At 38.4% G+C, this 20,419-nt stretch overlaps 1 protein-coding gene across 4 annotated transcripts in view; it reads left to right on the top strand.

Moving 5' to 3' along the window:
• LOC111663618 (protein PHTF2) overlaps window positions 1-20,419 on the top strand; it is a 51,001-nt gene that overhangs the window by 19,471 nt on the left and 11,111 nt on the right. For 2 of the 4 annotated variants that reach the window (XM_023417880.2, XM_023417879.2), the window contains 6 exons: window positions 6,729-6,785; window positions 7,115-7,126; window positions 11,055-11,124; window positions 11,746-11,904; window positions 13,111-13,276; window positions 15,148-15,309. In XM_023417880.2, coding sequence (XP_023273648.1) covers window positions 6,729-6,785; window positions 7,115-7,126; window positions 11,055-11,124; window positions 11,746-11,904; window positions 13,111-13,276; window positions 15,148-15,309 — 626 coding nt within the window. The remainder of the gene's footprint in view (window positions 1-6,728; window positions 6,786-7,114; window positions 7,127-11,054; window positions 11,125-11,745; window positions 11,905-13,110; window positions 13,277-15,147; window positions 15,310-20,419) is intronic. The other 2 variants (XM_023417881.2, XM_023417882.2) reach the window with 2 other exon arrangements.

The following is a 20,419-nucleotide window of genomic DNA, read 5'->3' as shown; positions in this document are numbered from 1 at the left end:
TAAATGATTCAGTTTCACAGAATCAGCAGCATGCACGTCATGCCTGTTGGGTCTGTTGGTTTTCTATACCTTTACTAAACCTTCTAGAAACTTACTTGCAGTGTAGAAGTTGAAATTCTAACAAAAACAGTGATTTATCTTGCTAGTGATGAGGAATTGCTATTATTTTGAACACAACTGTAAATGTTCTGTGTGTGTTTGTGGCTTCTACAAGGAGGGTTCACCATTTGTCATACCCATTCACACAAACACCTGTTTGAGCTGAGAATAGATCTTACACACACACTTCTATGTATGTCGCCATGGTAGCATGAAAACACAGCAGAGGTTAATCTGCATGCCACAACCAGCTGTCTGACCCCAATTCTTTTTAATTGTTGTTTCACTAACTCAGTCAGTGAATCTGTTTTGGATTTTTGTGGTCAACCACACCTTAGCTGTTTCTTTTTTTCTCCTAGAAAATGATTTCTTTATTTACAAATGATTGTTGATTTTAGTTAGAGATTAGTGTTGGCACATGCTTACGTTTTTTTGGACATGATTGGACACGAGTGTTTTTATATTTGTGGTGAAATGATTTGTTGATGAGTCAACTGACTGCCATTTTGATAAGCAGTTAATAGTTTAAAATCGTGTTGTGTATCACTCTGAGCTGAATATCTTTGGGTTCTGAGTGTTGCTTGGACAAAATGATTGATTAAAAACATGGCAAAATTGATAGAACATAAAAATTATTATTGGTTGCAGCCCCAATCAGGATTAACTAGTGAATTTCAGATGGGAAATGAAACCTTTTTGATTTCATTTTTTCCATTCAGTCCTTGGCTCTCTTTGAGAATATTCCATTTGTTGAACATACCACTCTAAAACTGAAAGTGTCATTGCACACTCGCAGTCAATGTCTCTGTGTGTTGCACTGGTGGTTAATCAGTGTGTCAGAAATGACCACACCTTGACAGACATATGTAATTAAGTCATTCCTGTAAGTAGGTGAGGGATTTTCCATCCCAGCCAGTTTCTCAGCAGAGAGCACTGAGGTTTACGAACAGGTTGGAAATTCATAGTTTATAGAATATGGAGACATGAAATAGATTTAGGAGACTGTTCAACATGCCAGCTCCTCCAGTGACCTGCGGTACAGCGGGGTATTTAATCGATTTATCATTTTGTCTGAGATGCAGGAAAATTCTTTAAAAAGTTCACTGATTATCAAAATTTTTGCCCATTTTCTCTTCATTGACTAATTGATTAATGGGCCAATTGTTACGGCACTAAACCAATATTGACTGTCCACTTCAGGGCAGTGGAAACAAGCTGTAACACTAAAATATTATCACACTGGCGAATATGGCAAACAATCCCTTGTTTACATTTACAGCAACTTTAACATTCATTTTGAGGCTTTTTTTTCTGGCCACCTGGTAAATAAAGTCCAATATTTACTCTCTTTCAGCTCTGTTTTGGTCTCCACCAACTCCTTAGGGAAATATCGGGATCTCTGGCCCCTAAATACAAGTTTGTAATTGCTGTTTCTTGCTGGGTAGATAGCATATATTGGGTTTTCAATGCTTTTTTATCAGAAGAGCTCCGCAGTGTGCACTCCTCTATGTGACCGGTGAGAGCCAACCAAAAACCAAACCAAAACGTAAAACCAAAACAATGAGCTGAAAGTCCCTAAAACACTCTGTAGAGCTGATAGGAACTACAGTTGGTGATAATTGTCTGGGGGTAAACCACTACAAATGACACCTTTCACATTACACATATTCATTTGATCCAGTAGAATGGATCAACCAGTCAATGCTGAGCAAATATTGTGTATTTGAAAAGGCACCACACTCCTGTGTCTGATACTCGGGTCCCTTTCAACTTGATGCCACTTGAAGCTGATAATGTGTGTTCATGTGTTTAACCTTACAAGTGTCCGTCTGCTGTAGACGTAACGCGCTCCACCATCCCTCTGTACACCAGCATCTCTCCGTGTGTCTGTGTAATTCCCCACCTCCATTGCAGAGGCAGTTGTTATATAACTCTGTTGCTTCGCCGACATAATCCCTCTCTCCCTCTCTCCGCCTGGAACGTCCCTCCATCCGTCGCCATGGTGACCCCCAGCACTGCCGCAGCGGCACACTTGGCCTCATCATCTTCCCTTCTGGTGCACTCTCAGCTCTTGATTTGCCTGTCAAATCGCTGAAGTCTGTGATTTTTCTTAGTAAAATCATTGAGGATTCATTTGTCATTTGACCTAGACCAAGAATATTTAACCCCTGGCAGCTACTAAAGAAATCTTTTATTAATTTTGAGGCTTTTATTTATTTATTTATTTTCATTTAAAGACAAGGAATTATGGTAGTTGGGAGGCAAGAGGAATGTAAGTGTTTTGTTGCCTAAGAACTAATTTATTTCGAGAGGAGACGATCAAATGGATAGTGGAGTAAGGATGAGAGTGTGTGAGAGATAAGAGGATTTACAGTGCCGTTAATTCCACTCCGCCAGATCTCAGTTACCTCACTATTCAGTGATGTAACAAGGGGGGGTGTGTGTGTGTGTGTGTGTGTGTGTGGGTGTGTGTGTGTGTGTGTGTGTGTGTGTGTGTGTGTGTGTGTGTGTGTGTGTGTGAGTGAGAGAATAACTCCTCTTTCCATCCCTACTTTCCTTCTTGTCTGCACCCTTTCCTCCTTTATCGCTCTGCTCTGGTCATGTTTGCCCTCTGGCTGCCCTCCACATGTACTCAATATCCTCTCCAATCTGTGTGTGGGTGTCTATATTTTAATAGGTTGAGCGATGTGGAAAATTAGCTGTCAGCCCAAATGTCACACAGTAAATCAGTCAGACGTCAGATTTAATGTTTTCCAGCGTTTCGAATAGGACAGTTGTTTTCCTCTGGTGGTTCTCCACACTTTTCTCTTGTCAATATGTCACAGAATTAGAATTCATTTTGCAAAATAAATGGAGTAGTAATCTAAAGTGCCTTTTAACGTAGTGTTTAAGGTCAAGAAGAGAAACAAAAGCAGTAAACTTTGGGTCTAAAATTCCAACAAAATTGTCACTGAGCCAATAACTTTAATTCCTGTCGCCTGTCTCAAACAATTAGTAAACAAATATAGTGGTGTATAGGTGATTTAAAAAAATAAAGAAATAGAAAAGTTTCTGCGGTTTTCAAGTTAGTTGTTGTTAGTAGTCGTTGACAAAGTTGCTAACATTGATGAGAAGGAGGCCAGATGGTCTATTTATTTTCTGACGAAACATTCTCATCACACGGTCCATTAAGTAGCTGCTCTGGTGCTTTTGATCGTATCACCTTGGGCTCCTCCGTACGAGAAAATTGAAACATCTACAAGTTGTAGATGTTTCAATTTTCTCTTTGTTGTGAGTACTTTCAGGACTTCTCGTCCATGTTAGCATATTTATGTTTTACTTAAATTTATTTTATATGTTGTAATGAAATAGATATGGTGTATTAATACCATGTACATATATCATGGTGAGCTAATTTAAGAATATATCAAGTTTGTAATCCTCATGTAAACTAATGCTGCTTTGCTAAAAGAGAACAATAAGCAATGTCACATTCGTGAATTGTATCCAGGTGTTATGTTGGCTCAGTCTTTATTAAAACGGTCTATATTTAATACCTTTGATTTCTCTGTCAGGGTGATATAAAAAATACGTAACAACATGAACTCAGGACTTAACTACTTAAAGACTAAACAAGTTAATGTAAATACGTTGATTTAGTTTGTGCTGGCTGTACTTAGAAGTTATCAGAAAGCTTGGGATGCTTTGAGATTTGCTTCGATTTCACCTGGGGAGGAGGAATATTAAAACGTACCCCAGCTGGACTGTGATGCCATGAGAGCCACGTGCCGCAGTAAAAAAAATTTCAGAAGGAAAGCAAAGCATTCAAAGTGGGATATGCTTCAAAATATAAGTAAAAAGCTGTGTGCTGCGGCCTGACCCGCATCTCGTGCTGGTATCTGGTCCTTGACACCGGGACATCATATCATCAGGACTGGTGTGTGCACCATGTAATAGCACAAATACTGAGCGTTTCCCCAGAGATTATTAGTTTCAGCTCAGGACTCATTATATAGAGACACGTTGTTGTGTAGACTGATACAGACGTGTGTCAGATTGTTCATGGGATATTGTTAATAAATGTTATTGGCCAAAAAACTGTGGATTGGGAGACAGAGGAAAGAAAAGAGAAAGTACCTCTTCAACCTGCATCATAGACACTTTCCCTTCATCCTCAGTTTTTCTTTCTACTCTTTTTCTGTCTCTCTTCATTTTGTTCTTACTAGTCTTCCACCTCTCTCTTCCTCTCTTTATATCCATGTTTAATGAATTCTCAGTAAAGATGCAGAGTTTCCACTGGCGCCTTGGACACACACACACACACACACACACACACACACACACACACACACACACACACTCTCACATGAATCCACTGATCTGCTGAGGTCAGATCATCAGCTGATCCTCTTATGTCTCTGAAACCCACACACGGTTTGAAAAAGCAACCATACTGTGTTAGTTTAGCCTCCTAGCGTCCCTTTTCTCCCTGGCAGTCAGAGCTGAGTTTTATCTGCTAATTCCGTCTGTTTGGATTAAAAAGGAGAAATAAGAAACCGGCTGGGGGAAATTAGTACAGTTTGACCTTGGATTGTGTGTTCGTTTTGCGTTTCTGTATATGTGTTCCCAGGTCAGATGTCTGGGAAAGGTACAAATATATCTTGTTCCCACGGAAACGGCACAGTGTATCATTGTCTGTTTTACTTTCTGTCCATCTCGCATCTCTTTGTCAGATTACTCGCATGCGGACACAACGCATATGTGTATTTGTCATAGATCTCCATAGGCATGTATTAACCACTCCACCAGCCTTATGCACACACTCTGCAGGTCTATGGATCCCGGTGTTCTCTGTGACAGTGATAGGTGACGTTGGATGCATTTCCCCAGAGTCACCCCCACCCCCCTCCGCTCACTGTGTGTGTGTGTGTGTGTGACAGTAATAAATACTGGCTTTAGGACACGTTCATCTTGTCAGAGAGGTTTTTTGTAAACTACCCTCCAGTTGAACCTGACCTTTTTGGACCAGTTTCACAGGTTTGAACTCCAGTTTATAGTCAAAAAAGAGTGAAAGTGAAAGAAGTTGCGTTGTTTGTTGTATGGATGTGTGATCTAGCCACAGGTTAGGATGGTGCTTAAATGTGTTAACCTCTAAAACCCCACATGTTCCTCCTGTGCAGCCAAACTTTGTTTAAAAGTTTAAAATCTTAGTGTAAATTCCAACACGTTCTAAGATGACAAATATTGCTTTTTATTAATAACATAATTAAGAAAGTAATGCTTAAAAGTGCCCTGTGAAGTTTTCTTGTAAACAAAAAAGAGTTGTTTACTTTCAGTGTTGGTCACCAAAATACATGTGTGTAACATCTGAGCTGAATGTGTTTGGAGCATTTCCGTCTTCATAAAACATTTGTCAATTTAAAAAAATTAAAGTTAAAATTTTAAATCCTGCATTGCTCACATGGCTATAAACTTGCTGCCAGTTGATATTACTGCAACTATTTATCACTGAAATAATTTGCAGCCAGTGGTAGGATGTGAGTCATGTTTGCTCGCGTGCTCACATCTGTGTGTGCGTCCCACCAAATAAACCAAACACTCACAAAAACATGACTCCACAGCGCAAGAAACCTTTAACCCAGAAAACTTGAAACATACAGTAAACCCAGGCTTATATTGCAAGAAATATGTACAGCTGTATGTATTGACCCTGACGTTCTAGTCTGGTAAGATTAGAAAAAAAACAAAACATAAAAACTGAACTTTCGGGACATGTGTATGAAATGGTAGACAAGCCTTTAAGAATACGTCCAGGTGGTGAGGCCATAAAGTCTTACATAAAGTCATACTCAGTGTAAACATCATATATAGTATGTAGCTCCAATGAGGAACAAGGTGATACAGAAAATGTCATATTGTCAAATGGTCTGGAATACCATGGGTTTTATGACCTTCGTGCTAATTAAAGGGTGTATAACACCCATTTCCCTCTATTACAAGTCAACATGTGTTCTGTGAACAAGGCCCGCTGCTGTGTTCGCAGAAACATCTTTGGCTCCAGTCTGTTTAAACAGAGCTTTCCATGAATGTCTGAGGGTGAATCTCTGGCTCATTTATGGGGAAACAATTCTGCATTTACTGACTAATAATCAGATTTATCCACATTGTGGCTCTTAAAAAATAAATGTTTAACGCAGTCGTGACGGCTCCAGTTGAGAGGAAAAGTCCCACACAAACAAAACACTCATCATAATGATCTGACCCTTCACACTCTGTAAAATCTGTTGTTATGTCTTAAAATGCTAAATGCTAATGCTGCAGCCAACAAAATGAAGGGGAGCTGACAGTTCAGAGAAAACAGTGGAATTACATAATTATATTTTACTTTTTTTTCAGTTCATGTGATCCTTCATAAGAAAAACATTGTTCTCTTTGATGTCAGTGCTCAGTGATATGAAAGTTATTTAAAAGGAACTACAGCTTTGTTGTGTCGAAAGAACATTTGTTGTGGTTTAGGTCATTATTCCTGTAAACAGTAAAAAAAAAAAGATGTGTCTACAGAAACTAAAACTTTGCACCTGGTTTCTGTTTAGCGTAGCTCTTCTCTTTACATTTCATCACTAATTCTTTCTTTGTTCTTATTTTTCCAGATTGGCGCCTATGATCAACAGATTTGGGAGAAATCAGTGGAGCAGAGAGAAATAAAGGTTTGTCTGGTTCATCGTTTGTTTGCTTCAAATTTCTGTTACTTCACTTTTGGTGTGTGCTTTCCTTTTTTCATTTCGCTGTTTGTGTTTTCTGTCTTTCTGCTTATTGAAAAGTCTCATCTTTCTTTGACTTTCACTCCTCCATCTTCCTCTCTCCTTCCTTATTATTCTGTTTTCGTTGCCTCTCACCATGCCGCCAGTTCTTTTTCCAGTGTTTTCTTTTTAACTCTTTCCTCTCTTGCCTTCCTGGCTGGGGTGTCACCTGCCCATCTCTCCTCTCTTCACCTCCATCTCCATCCCTTCTTCCTTCCTCCTCCTCCTCTCTGCAGTTTATCTCTCTGGTGAGTACTCAGCAGGGAGGGCGTGCCTCCTGTTGTCCCACAGTGCACGTGTGCTCACCCACGCTGTAGATGACTAGACTGTGGTTGGTTGGTTTGATCGCTCAGTTCAGTTGCTATGTCGAATCCTGGTGTTTGTATTAACCCCACTCTGCGTTCACACTGTAGCTGTGTTTTCTAGAAGTGAAACTGCAGCCAATATTAAGTTGTAGATAAATAAGGGAACCGGGCAGATGTGGACCTGTCTGCAGTGTGAACACAGCTGGATTAGCATGAGTCATGTGATCAGGGTGGCACCAGTCACCGTGTGGACAGCTTTGGGTTGGGGGGAAAAAAAAAAATGCAACAATGACTCTTTAAGTGACACAAAACTGTTGAAGGTGAGCTCAGATTAAAGATTCACAAAAAACAAAAACAGTTTTCCAGGGTCCTAGTAGCATTTCTGTGACCAGTCAGTGCCGTGCTGTTCTTCTGGGAACAAGTCTGAGTAGGGCAGTAAATTCCTAGCCTCCACTTCTCAACATGAATCAACATGTGCTCTCATGTCCTTCCTCTTGGAACATTCATTCAGTTGGAAATCATCAGCCTCTTAAGTCTTTTCGGATGTGTGATGCAGGAAGTCACTTGTCCTCACAGCATCATCACTTTTTTTTTGGTACAAACTTGTGCACCATGGCGTTTTATGTTAACAGCTCAAACCAAAAAAGGAAGTGGTTGGACCTGGCCGCTGGAGAGAGGGGTTTCAGTGGTGACGGATAAACAAGCGTGTCGTTCGTCACGTTGACATGAGCTGGTCCGTTTCAGGTTGTTGTCTTTCATTACCATCGCGTTCATGAAGAGCACTCCACTGATGTTGCATTGCTCCTCTATAACACTGTTTGAGTCATGATGGACAGCAGCAGAGTCTTCTTACATGGACATTGACAGTTCAGCTGTGTTATGCTAGTAATGGCTAGTGTAGCCTTGATCTTACAGCCTCAAGCAGAGATGAAGAGCAGGTAACTCCACACCTCCAGATTTTTTTTTATTTTATTTAAAATTTGTAGTCCTCACTCCCAACTGAAGCTGACTCAAATGACCTCACTTGAGGTAGTTTGATACTAATTGAATGGTTAGTAGTTGACCTCTTTTGCTCTGCTTCATGATATCACTGTGGCCTAATATTAGAGGTTGTTGGGACGATTTGTTTGTGTGTGCGTGCCTGTGTGTGTGTGCATGCCTCAAAGAAAATCCCTCGTAGTCCAGATTAATGGTAGTCTCCTCACCTTTGACCTTTTTAAGAGGACATCGTCATCCGTCCCTTCTTGGTTTTTATGAGAGATTCTCTTACATCCAGGGTTCCCAAAGTGAGGTTGGACGATCTCATAAGGCCTCTTCAAGTGTTTTTAGGGCAGGATTACATTTAGTTGTAACGTTACTTATTTTAAGTTACTCGTGATGACAGAAGATATAAAAAATGTTTACATGTAAGCATGTTGCTTTGGGTTCAAGAGGTTTCGACTTAGTCTCACCTCTACTTCTACCTCCCTCTCTCCCGTACTTCACCTCTTGTTCTGTAAACAGAGAGGTGAGAGACACTCTCTTTAATGAGCTCAAAGTCTACACACACACACACATACACACACATACATACACATACTCCTCACCCCTATAGAGTGTTAATTATACCGTTTACGGGCCTGTAAAAAACTTAGATACCGATCGTTCTCACAGGTCTCGAGGATCTCAGTTGTCTGTCGTCTTTTTTTAGCAGTAAAATGAGGCGTTAAATACCTCTCTTATTATATTGACTATTTTGGTATGTGTGCTTTTGTTTAAGTGAAAATACAGCTGCAGAAGTTTTAATTTCTGACAAACTATGTGCATTATTAAAAAAAAAAAAAGGATGTCTAGATGCACAGAACAATAAGTCCAGCAGCAGATCGATAGGTTTTGTTTCCCTTCTGATCTCTGACGTTGCAAAATCAAATAAGACAAGAAATATTATATTACAGCAGTTTTATTTCACATTGTGGTTAAAACACTTTTAGCTGTTCTTCCAGAATACTTCATACTTGGTTACATTATGCTATTTGCTGCTATTTTTAAAGTATAACAAGGAACCCAAATTGACTAAATGAATATTTTTCTGGCTACTGCTTCTGAAAAAGTGAGTTAGCTTTTTAAAAAAATTTACAGCACATTTGAAATCAACTCTTAAAAACGAATTAAACAGTTATTGTGCGAGTTTATTAGTTATAGATTGAGACATGAATAATTCTGCAGAAGAGAACCAGTCGCCACCTGCTGGTGCAAACAGGAAACTACAGTATATCCTGCCTGGTTTTTGGTTCAAATTACGGCGTTAAAATATGTTTAAATGTCTATCATGTCAGGAGTGTAGCTAATAGTTCAACTGCGGACAAAGCATAAATGAAAAGCAACATGACAAGCAGCTTTTAGTAAAGAATGTAAAGAGCAAAAAATAGCTGTTTTAAACACTTTTCTTTTGAGAGTTTCCACTACTCACTAAATGAATGAGTGGAATTCATGCATGTTGTGCCAATCAGTCTCTGAGCCAGCATTATAACTTGAAGAGAAACTAGTTTATAAAGATAAGGCTATGAATAGCACAGAGATAAGAGAGCTGTGGCAGGGTGGGAAATTTATGAAGGACTTTACTGCTGCGGTAAATCTACTGCCAAGAGGAAGCCATTGATCGACTTCTTTTTAGCCCTGCACGGTCACTCACACACACACACACACACACACACAAATGCACACTCGCTGTCCTTCTCCTCCTCTCACACACATACCCAAACACATGCAGCGTATTAGCCTGTTGGTTGTGTTATTTAAAGATAAGGGCTTCCATCAAGGCTCTGTATCAGAACATTGACTGATAACAGAAAACTTGATGGGCCTGTATGTAAATATTAGCATCAGAAGGTCAGATTCAAGTGGGCAGCTTTGTGTGTTTTAACAGCCCTCTGTTCAATATGAGTCACATCCTAAAAATGTATAGAATTTCAAAGCTTTGATAGGACTTGTCAAGATTTCTCCCCTCTAGTACAATGATCATGAAAACCCGTTGGGCATTGTTACTATTACTATATACTTTGTCTTATTTTGAAAAGAATAAACATGTTTTTTTTGTTTTTTTTCACCAAAATCCCCTTTTTCATTTACCTAAAGAAGAAGAAGTTCTCAAATGTTAAATGATGAAACACAAGACAAGACTAGGCTGAGAAATTAACTGATATAATGTAGTCTGAAAATGGCTAAATTAATAGTTAACAGACTATAAATCATTTGTATGCAGAAGCTGTCATACACATGTAAATTTCATCATTTATAGTAACTGGTAAAGGTTCAGTGCATCAAAGCTAACGGAGCAGTCTCTCACTTGTTCTCGCACGCACGCACACACACTCAAATTAAGTGTATGCATCATAGGAGGAAGTGACTGGCTGGCACAGGAAGTCAGCGTGCCACAGGGGAGCTACACGAGTTAACCTCACCGCCATGAATGAGAGCTTTAACAGACTCCTTTGAAATGATGCAGCTGGTTTCCACAACTGAAAGGTCTTCAGGGACGTTTCTTTTTTCGTCTGAATTCATCAACACCTGCAAAGCAGGCAAACTGAGGAAATCTGTTTCCCAGACTTGGCTGAAAATGTCGAGATTAATCTGGTAGATGTGAGCAAATGTACATGCTGTCAAATAGAGAATAGAGCCAGTAGCTGTGTGAGCCTTAACGCACGGTGTGCCTCAAACACTGAATGTGTGTGTGTGTGTGGGTGTGTTTACGATGGCATAAAGTGCACGAGAAGTCACCTGCAGTTGAGTTCCTGTAGATGTGTGTGTGTGTGTGTATGTGTGAATGTATATTAGTCATTTTGCAGTTTCTTTGTGTGGCATTGACTCTGTGTTTCTCTGTCTCCCCCTGCAGGGCTTGAGGAACAAGCCAAAGAAGACAGGACATGTCAAACCAGATCTTATAGATGTGGACTTGGTTAGAGGTGAGAGAAGTGTGTGTGTGTGTGTGTGTGTGTGTGTGTGCGTGTGCGCGCATGTACCCTTTTTTTTCTGTCAAGATAATAAGACATCAAACAAGCTTCCTGCTAAACCTAAAATCATCAGACAGGCGACATCGTCTGCTCAGTGGTATCAACATAACACACACACACACACACACACACACACACACACACGAACCTGAGATGCCAGTGTCTCCGTGCCAACCTCTTGTCACTGTTAATCCTCAGCTCTCTATCTGTGCTCTCATCTCTTTGCATCTGTCTCATATTCATCACACTTTGAATTATTCATCAGATCAGTCAAATTTATCCTCATTGTTATTTCATTACACAGGAAGACAAGAGAGACAACTGAGAAAGATGTGGATGGATGGAAGCAGAGAAAGATCTGCATATATAAAAAAACAAACAAAAAAAACCAGACAGAAGCGATGAAAGATGAGTCAGAGGAGGAAGAAGCAAAAGATTAAAAGATAAAAAAGATGGCTCCAGCGTGACTCCAGGATGTTTTAAGTGATGAGTTTTCTGCTCACCACAGAGTCATTTTCCTTAATTAGTTCTTCTCATTAAACTAAGTGTGTGTGTTTTTCTCTTGCTTGTTAGGTTCTGCGTTTGCCAAGGCCAAACCAGAGAGTCCATGGACGTCACTGACCAGGAAAGGCATCGTCAGAGTGGTGTTCTTCCCCTTCTTTTATCGGTGGTGGATCCAAGTCACCTCCAGAGCCATTTTCCTTTTACTGCTGGCTCTTTATTTGCTGCAAGGTAAGTGTTTGTTTGTGTGTGTGTGTGTGTGTGTGTGTGTGTGTGTGTGTGTGTGTGTGTGTGTGTGTGTGTGTGTGTGTGTGTGTGTGTGTGTGTGTGTGACCGTGTGTGTTTGACTGACTGTGTTGGATGACTGCCAAAATATGTTGTTTGTCTTGCAAACCTAGCCTACAAGCAACAGACATCACTCGGAGGAAACTTCAAGGAAATCGTGCCCTATTTTATTTTATATCATCAACATTTAAACATCCTCGGTGGATGTTTAAATCTTTGGCCCTGTGTTGGCAGGTCTGAACATTCGCAAGATGCTCAATGGCTGCTCCTGTGCACCTGATCTGCTGTTTTTTCTTAACACACGCCGCGCACACACACACACACGCGCGCGCACGCACGCACGGTCCACAATGTCTTGTGAGCATGCAGCAGTCCCGAGCTACGCCTAGTGCTGCGCATACTCACTGTACAAACACTTTCAAGACCACTCAAGTGTTTTCCACCACCTACATCATGTTGCCCTTTCTGCAGCACTGATGAAAACAGTCTTGTTATTTTTCATCTGTCTCCAACCCTCCACCCTTCCTGCCCACTTCCCTCACATGCCACATAAAAACACTCTCCCCCACACACACACACACACACACACACACACACACACACACACACACACACACACACACACACAAACACACACCTTCTATTTGATGTAATATTACATTTTAGGCAAGGTAAAATTTCCATGACATGATTTTTGATCACTAGAGTGCACAAATACAAAGCTCACAGAAATGTTAACATGAGATACAGTCATCTTATGAATTTGTTTAATGAATTTGTAATAATGTTAGCAAACCGTTGCTTAGTTACACAGCCAGCAGACACAAAGCAACATGTGCATCCCATCAGTTGAATTAACTTAACTCTGTTTTGGTCTCCACATGCTTTTGAGCTCTGTCATAGAAAGGTCATCTTTAATTTCACATCACATGTAGGGGCAAGGCTTGGGAACCCATCCACTGTAAAGGGCTAACACCTGCACATGGACTCCGAACCACAAATTTATTAAAATGGACAACATTGATTCCAGCTGAATCTTTGTGAGGATTGAAAGGCTTTCCATCTTAAATCAATTGGTGGTTTCTAGTCTCACAATGATAATCATTTCTCTGTGTATAATGTTGTAACGAATGACATTTCTCTGTCTCACAGTGGCAGCAGCAGTCCTGTATGTGTCCATCCCTCAGCCTCATGGGATACCGGCCACTGAAGTGTTTGGAGCCATCTGGCTCATGTTGCTGCTGGGCACCGTCCACTGTCAGATCGTCTCCACCAGGACCCCGAAACCTGCCTCCAGTAGCGGGGGGAAGAGACGCAGGTAAGGAAGGAAGGAGGAAGGAAAAGAGGAAATCATGCTTATTACAAATGGTGAAGGTCCAGTAAAGACAGAGACAGTGTAGAATATAAAGGAGAAATTATACAAAGCTGGAGAGAGGGAAGGAAGGGAAGGAGAGTTGGACATGATGGACAAGACGGGAAGGGGAGGAGGCGATAAAGACGAGGTCAAGGTTAGGGAAGCAGAAAAAAAAAAGATGACATGATGGGTACAGGAGGGAGTCAACAATAGATGAATCATGTAGGAGACAAGAGTGTGGAAACATTAAAATATCAGAGGACACTGCACCCAAAAAGTCTGTCTGGAAAAAAGGCATACACAGGAAGAGATAACGTGTGGGAAAATGGAGATAAAAAGCATGAGATAGAGAGAGTGGAGGAGGAAAGATGTGGTCTTTTGTTGCTGGGTTGCATCTGTCCTCACTGTTTGCTTTCTGCCAAGTTCTCAGTCAGATTTTCACTCAAAATCAAACTCAAAATTAGTTTGTTTATCATGGGGAGTTTTTTTCCACAAGTTTCTGACAAGAGAAAGATTTCCAAAAATGTATAACCTAATACTAATACCTAAACTTTCTCATTACTACAAAGTGGATTTTTGTAAAGACATGAAGTAGCGAATTAGACGAACTGTAAAATCTTCAGGAAACCTCTCCCTGATAAATGTACAGTCACTGGTTGAACACAAAAGGGATTTATTGTGTGTGAAAGTAGGAAGCAGCTCGCTTTACATGGTGTGTTTTCTAGTGTTTAGATTTGCAGGCTGGTTTGAAGCTTCAGTGTGTGGCTGCTTTTTCTGGTTCAGAACAATGTAAAGACAATTTTCAGACTTTTGGAAAGAAAATTGGACCATGCCACAGTTTTGGAAAGGGTTTGGGGAAGTTCTGGAACGTTTGGAAATAGGGTTTGCTCCTTCATTCAATCAACCGTAGACCCCCTTCCCTTTAGGGACATTTAATAAGAAGCTGATCCTCTGAATCCTCTTTCTCTTTCCCTCATCCAACTCTTACAGAGATTTCGTCTCATGGACAGATCAGTCCCTAGGACAGGAAATAAATTTTTAATATGCTGCCAAATTTCACAAGAAACTACATCATATTTTATTTATTGTTTTAAAGGAAAGAACATTTAAGTGACATTTGGTTGGAAGTCACAAACCAAATTTTGTTTTTAGATCAGCCATATTTATCTTGTGAATCAAAACCAGTCAATATAGTGTATAATGTAGTTTCTTTTCAGTGGTAGTTGAAATACTTCCTGAACATCTTGTTTCAGGCTTTAAGTTTGAAAAGCAAAATATGAGCTCTGTCCCACACCTCTCCTCTGTGTCCTTTTGATTAATAATCAAATCTATTAGGCACGATTCTGCAAAATCTAATTTTTATTTTTTATCTTTAATATCCTGCAAAACGAGACACTGAACGAAAATTCCTTCACTATTCTATTTTTCCATTGACTCGCATAAATTCAATGAAATAAGGTGTCCCCTAATCAAATCTTAAAACCTGAAATGTGTTGTTGTTGTTGTCCCATTATGTGATGTTTTTTTTTTTTTTTTAATAGGAAGCGATTATATTTCACATGTATACAACAAGTTTTCTTAAAATATTTACTTTTGCAGAATAAGAACCTAAAAGATTTTGGTGGAATTTGCCTTTTACTGTATCAGCCTCTGTGTCCAGCGGGTGCCAGGATTTCAAACTGCACTGTTGGCCTTCTGTGAAAGTTAAAATGCTTCACTCAGTGCAGTGCTGAGTAAAAACGCTGCCAGGCTCCCGATGGACACAGTGCTGTAGTTCCTTAGTCTCCAGGTCCTCTCTAAGTCTCTCTCCACCCTCTACTCTTTCCAAACTGAAGGAAGTTGAGGAAGGCATCTCAGATGGAGGTGCATAGGGAAGGCGACGGGTCTAGCACTACCGATAACACACAGGAGGGGGCGCCACACTCCCACTCAGCCAGCACCACATACAGCCTGGGCGCTCTCTTCCAAGATTTCTGGCATGATATCTGTAAAGCTGGGTGTGTATTTTCGTTTCCTGTCTTCCTACAAAGAGATGATGTACAGGGAGGGGGCTGGGCTTCAGTTTCCGAAATGATCAAGAGGAAAAGTACTAACAAATTCTAGATGACTGGTTCAATCAATCAGTTTATTGACACACAAATCTGTGATGATCTGTAAATGATAACATGTTATTGGTATCGAATCAGCAGATCTTTAAATTAAATTTATAAATAGCAAGTTTCCATTTTGTGTGACCCTAAAATCAAAAACTGAATCCCATCCCTGACTCATACCTAACCTGGGCTTCTTTAGCTGCAACATCACCTCCTCTCCCTTCACACTGTCAACTTTTATCCTCCTGCAGAAGGATGGAGAAAACCATTTCTCCATCAGCTGATTGAAAATGGAGCAATTGTTGTTGATATGCAAATAACAGTTGACAATGGGATCATCTGAAAAAAATTTGTATTTTTAAGAAACTTTCCTGTAGTACCAAACCATATCAATGAAAGCAACATTTCCATCTTTTGAATGAGGAGTAAAGAGTGAGGGAATTTTGCAGCTGATTTTAATATAAATGACTTGCTGACCAAGCTACATTCATAAGAAGCATGGGGCATGGTTGTTAAATGGAAAAACTATCCAACAAACTCATTAGTTTCAGATGTTCATCTCCAAATAAATACAACTGATGTCTTCTAGCTGCTGTTGGGATTTTTCTCGTTAAGTCATCTGTTTGATCATCTCCTCTCCCCATGCTTCTGCTTCGAGCAGCTTTCAGCAGACTGCAACAGTGTGGAACATTTCTAGCCACTAAATGACTCGAATTGGTCTCTTCATCCATTGATTATCTGTCTAACTCACTTCAGTTCTTAGTTCACGACGCTTCCTCCTCCATCAGTTCATTTTCCTCAGTGATCCATTTTCATCTACCTTTTTAACTTTATTCCTGAAATATGGATGTAGATTTGTGTCAGTATTATTTGCGGTAACAGATCGAAAATCCATGCATAAATGTATAATATGTAAATATAAAACGCCTTCCACAAATACAAAAATAAATTAGCAAATTCACAAAAATATCTTAGAAATAATTAAACAGATTTGCAAATACACAAATAAATTCCACAAATAAAAAAATTATCTGTGAATACATTCAATGAATTTATTAGTTAGATAAATGAAAAAATTTGTAAATATCTTAACATTTACACTTATAAACGGACATTTGTGAATCAATTTTCTATTTGTAAAGCGTAAAAAAATTTATGGATCTCAACTCTATGCTTATGGATTTCAATTTTACACACATGCAATTTTGAAAAAAACTTCCCGCAAGTCTAAACCAAACCAAAATCAATTTATATCACTCGGCCACTTTTGGAAAACACATGATCACCCGCTGACAACGCCATTTCCGCTTTTCAAAGTAAGAGCACGTAGTCATCTATGTGTTGATTTTTTTCCCCAAATAACTGGCGACAAATAATGTACACTACATTAATGGTTGTAAGATATGAAGTTACAGGACCTGGTTAAGGTCTTTGATAGTATGGCTGTTTGTGTTGATATTTGTTTTTTACTATACTTGATGTTTTTTTATATTTTTATGCCTTACAATTTTTTGCTGTTTTTTGGCATTTTAATGCCTTACTATATTATCTCCTTTGATGCCTGACCATATTATGACGTTTTTATGACCTTTTATGCCTTAATATACTATGGTGTATTTTTGATGTTTTATGCCATACTACTATGACATTTTGTGGCATTTTATGCCTAATTATATTATTTCATCTCATGCCTTGCCATACTGTGACGTTTTTATGACCTTTTATGCCTTAATATACTATGATGTATTTTTGACTTTTTTTGCCATACTATACTATGACGTTTTGTGGCATTTTTCTGTCATAGTATTTTTTGCCGTTTTTTGGCATTTTTCTGCCTTACTATATTATCTTGTTTGATGCCTGACCATATTATGACGTTTTTATGACCTTTTATGCCTTAATATACTATGGTGTATTTTTGACTTTTTTTGCCATACTATACTATGACTTTTTTGGCATTTTTCTGTCATAGTATTTTTTGGCATTTTTCTGCCTTACTATATTATCTCGTTTGATGCCTGACCATATTATGACGTTTTTATGACCTTTTATGCCTTTATATACTATGATGTATTTTTGACTTTTTTTGCCATAGTGGCATTTTTCTGTCATAGTATCGTTTTTTGGCATTTTTCTGCCTTACTATATTATCTTGTTTGATGCCTGACCATATTATGATGTTTTTATGACCTTTTATGCCTTAATATACTATGATGTTTTTTTGACATTTTATGCCATACTATACTATGACGTTTTGTGGCATTTTATGCCTAATTAGATTATTTCGTCTCATACCTTGCAATACTGTGACATTTTTATGAACTTTTATGCCATATTATACTATGATGTTTTTTTTGACATTTTATGCCATACTATACTATGGCGTTTTTTGCATTTTTCTGCCTTACTATATTATCTTGTTTGATGCCTGACCATATTTTTGACGTTTTTATGAACTTTTATGCCTTAATATACTCTAATGTATTTTTGACATTTTATGCCATACTATACTATAGCGTTCTTTACATTTTTCTGCCTAATTATATTATTTCGTCTCATGCCTTGCCATACTGTGATGTTTTTTTGACATTTTATGCCGTACTATACTATGATGTATTTTGGCATTTTTCTGCCTAACTATATTATCTCGTTTGATGCCTGACCATATTATGACGTTTTTATGACCTTTTATGCCTTAATATACTATGGTGTATTTTTGATGTTTTATGCCATACTACTATGACGTTTTGTGGCATTTTATGCCTAATTATATTGTTTCATCTCATGCCTTGCCATACTGTGATGTTTTTTTGACATTTTATGCCGTACTATACTATGATGTATTTTTGACTTTTTTTTGCCATACTATACTATGACTTTTTTGGCATTTTTCTGTCATAGTATTTTTTGGCATTTTAATGCCTTATTATACTATCTCGTTTGATGCCTGACCATATTATGACGTTTTTATAACCTTTTATGCCTTAATATATTATGATGTATTTTTGACTTTTTTTTGCCATACTATACTATGACTTTTTTGGCATTTTTCTGTCATAGTATTTTTTGGCATTTTAATGCCTTACTATACTATCTCGTTTGATGCCTGACCATATTATGACGTTTTTATGACCTTTTATGCCTTAATATACTCTGATGTATTTTTGACTTTTTACGCCATAGTATGCTATGACGTTTTGTGGCATTTTTCTGCCATAGTATTTTTTGCCGTTTTCTGGCATTTTTCTGCCTTACTATATTATCTCTTTTGATGCCTGAGCATAGTATGGCGTTTTTATGACTTTTTTATGCCTTAATATACTATGTCATTTTTATGATTTTTCATGCCTACTGAAAAGACGATTTGTAATGATAGAAAGATGAAAAACTGAACACAAGGAGACTGACAATTCAAGACACCAATGTGGCTGGTTTTATTTGTGCACAAAATACAGATCTGGTACAATGCACACCAAGGTTTGACTGCTTGCTTGGTCTTTTGCTCTCTGATGTGCGTGACAAGCTGATATTGATATGGAGATCCTCACATCCATGGGGCCTCTTAGCTGTTACTTGTCCTTCAGAGCTCCTGACATCATTTTCCATCCGTGGGGCTCTAACCATATAAGCACACACAAACATTCACCAATCCAACCAGGACCTCCAGATGTGTCCTAAATACGTCAGTGTTATACACATATATACAGCCATATATCACTTATATTCGAAAGTCAAAGTTATACGTATCTAAAACACTTAATACCTTACAATATTCCATGCCTTACTATGTTGTTTTTTTTAGTTTTTATGCCTCACTATACTATGTCATTTTAACAACTTTTTATGACTTACTATACTGTCATTTTTACGACGTTTCAAGCATTACTGAAAAGACGATTTGTAATGAGAGAAAGATGAAAAAGTGAACACAAGGAGAACCACAAGTCAAGACACCAATGTGGCTGGTTTTATTTGTGCACAAAAGACAGATCTGGTACAATGCACACCAAGGTTTGACTGTTTGTTTGGTCTTTTGCTCTCTGATGTGCCTGACGAGCTGATATTGTTCTGGATATCCTCACATCCATGGGGCCTCTTAACTGTTACTTGTCCTTCAGAGCTCGTGACATCATTTTCCATCCGTGGGGCTCTAACCATATAAGCAAACAAACATTCACCAATCCAACCAGGAACTCCAGATGTGTCCTAAATATGTCAGTGTTATACACATATATACAGCCATATATCACTTATATTTGAAAGTCAAAGTTATATGTATCTAACACACTTAATACCTTACAATATTCCATGCCTTACTATGTTGTTTCAACGACTTTTTATGCCTTGCTATACTATGTCGTTTTGTGGCATTTTTCTGCCATACTATTTTTTGCCGTTTTTTGGCATTTTTATGCCTAATTGTATTATTTCATCTCATGCCTGACCATTCTATGATGTTTTTATGACCTTTTATGCCTTGATATACTGTTATGTATCTTTGACTTTTTATGCCATACTAATTTTTGCCATTTTTTGGCATTTTAATGCCATACTATACTATGACTTTTTTGGCATTTTTCTGCATACTATTTTTTGCCGTTTTTTGGCATTTATCTGCCTTACTATATTATCTCGTTTGATGCCTGACCATACTACGGCGTTTTTATGACTTTTTATGCCTTAATATACTATCATGTATTTTTGACACATTTTGCTATACTATACTATGTCGTTTTTTGGCATTTTTATGCCTAATTATATTATTTTGTCTCATGCCTTGCCATACTGTGATGTTTTTTTGACATTTTATGCCATACTATACTATGGCGTTTTTTGCAATTTTCTGCCTTACTATATTATCTCGTTTGATGCCTGACCATATTATGACGTTTTTATGACCTTTTATGCCTTAATATACTATGGTGTATTTTTGATGTTTTATGCCATACTACTATGACATTTTGTGGCATTTTATGCCTAATTATATTATTTCATCTCATGCCTTGCCATACTG

The sequence above is a fragment of the Seriola lalandi genome, unplaced genomic scaffold, assembly GCF_002814215.2.
Source record: "Seriola lalandi dorsalis isolate HSWRI2012SDOR001 ecotype SW California unplaced genomic scaffold, Sedor1 jcf7180002054579, whole genome shotgun sequence".
Taxonomy (NCBI): domain Eukaryota; kingdom Metazoa; phylum Chordata; class Actinopteri; order Carangiformes; family Carangidae; genus Seriola; species Seriola lalandi.
Note: the sequence above shows the minus strand (reverse complement) of the source record. Positions and strands in the feature narration are given on the sequence as shown.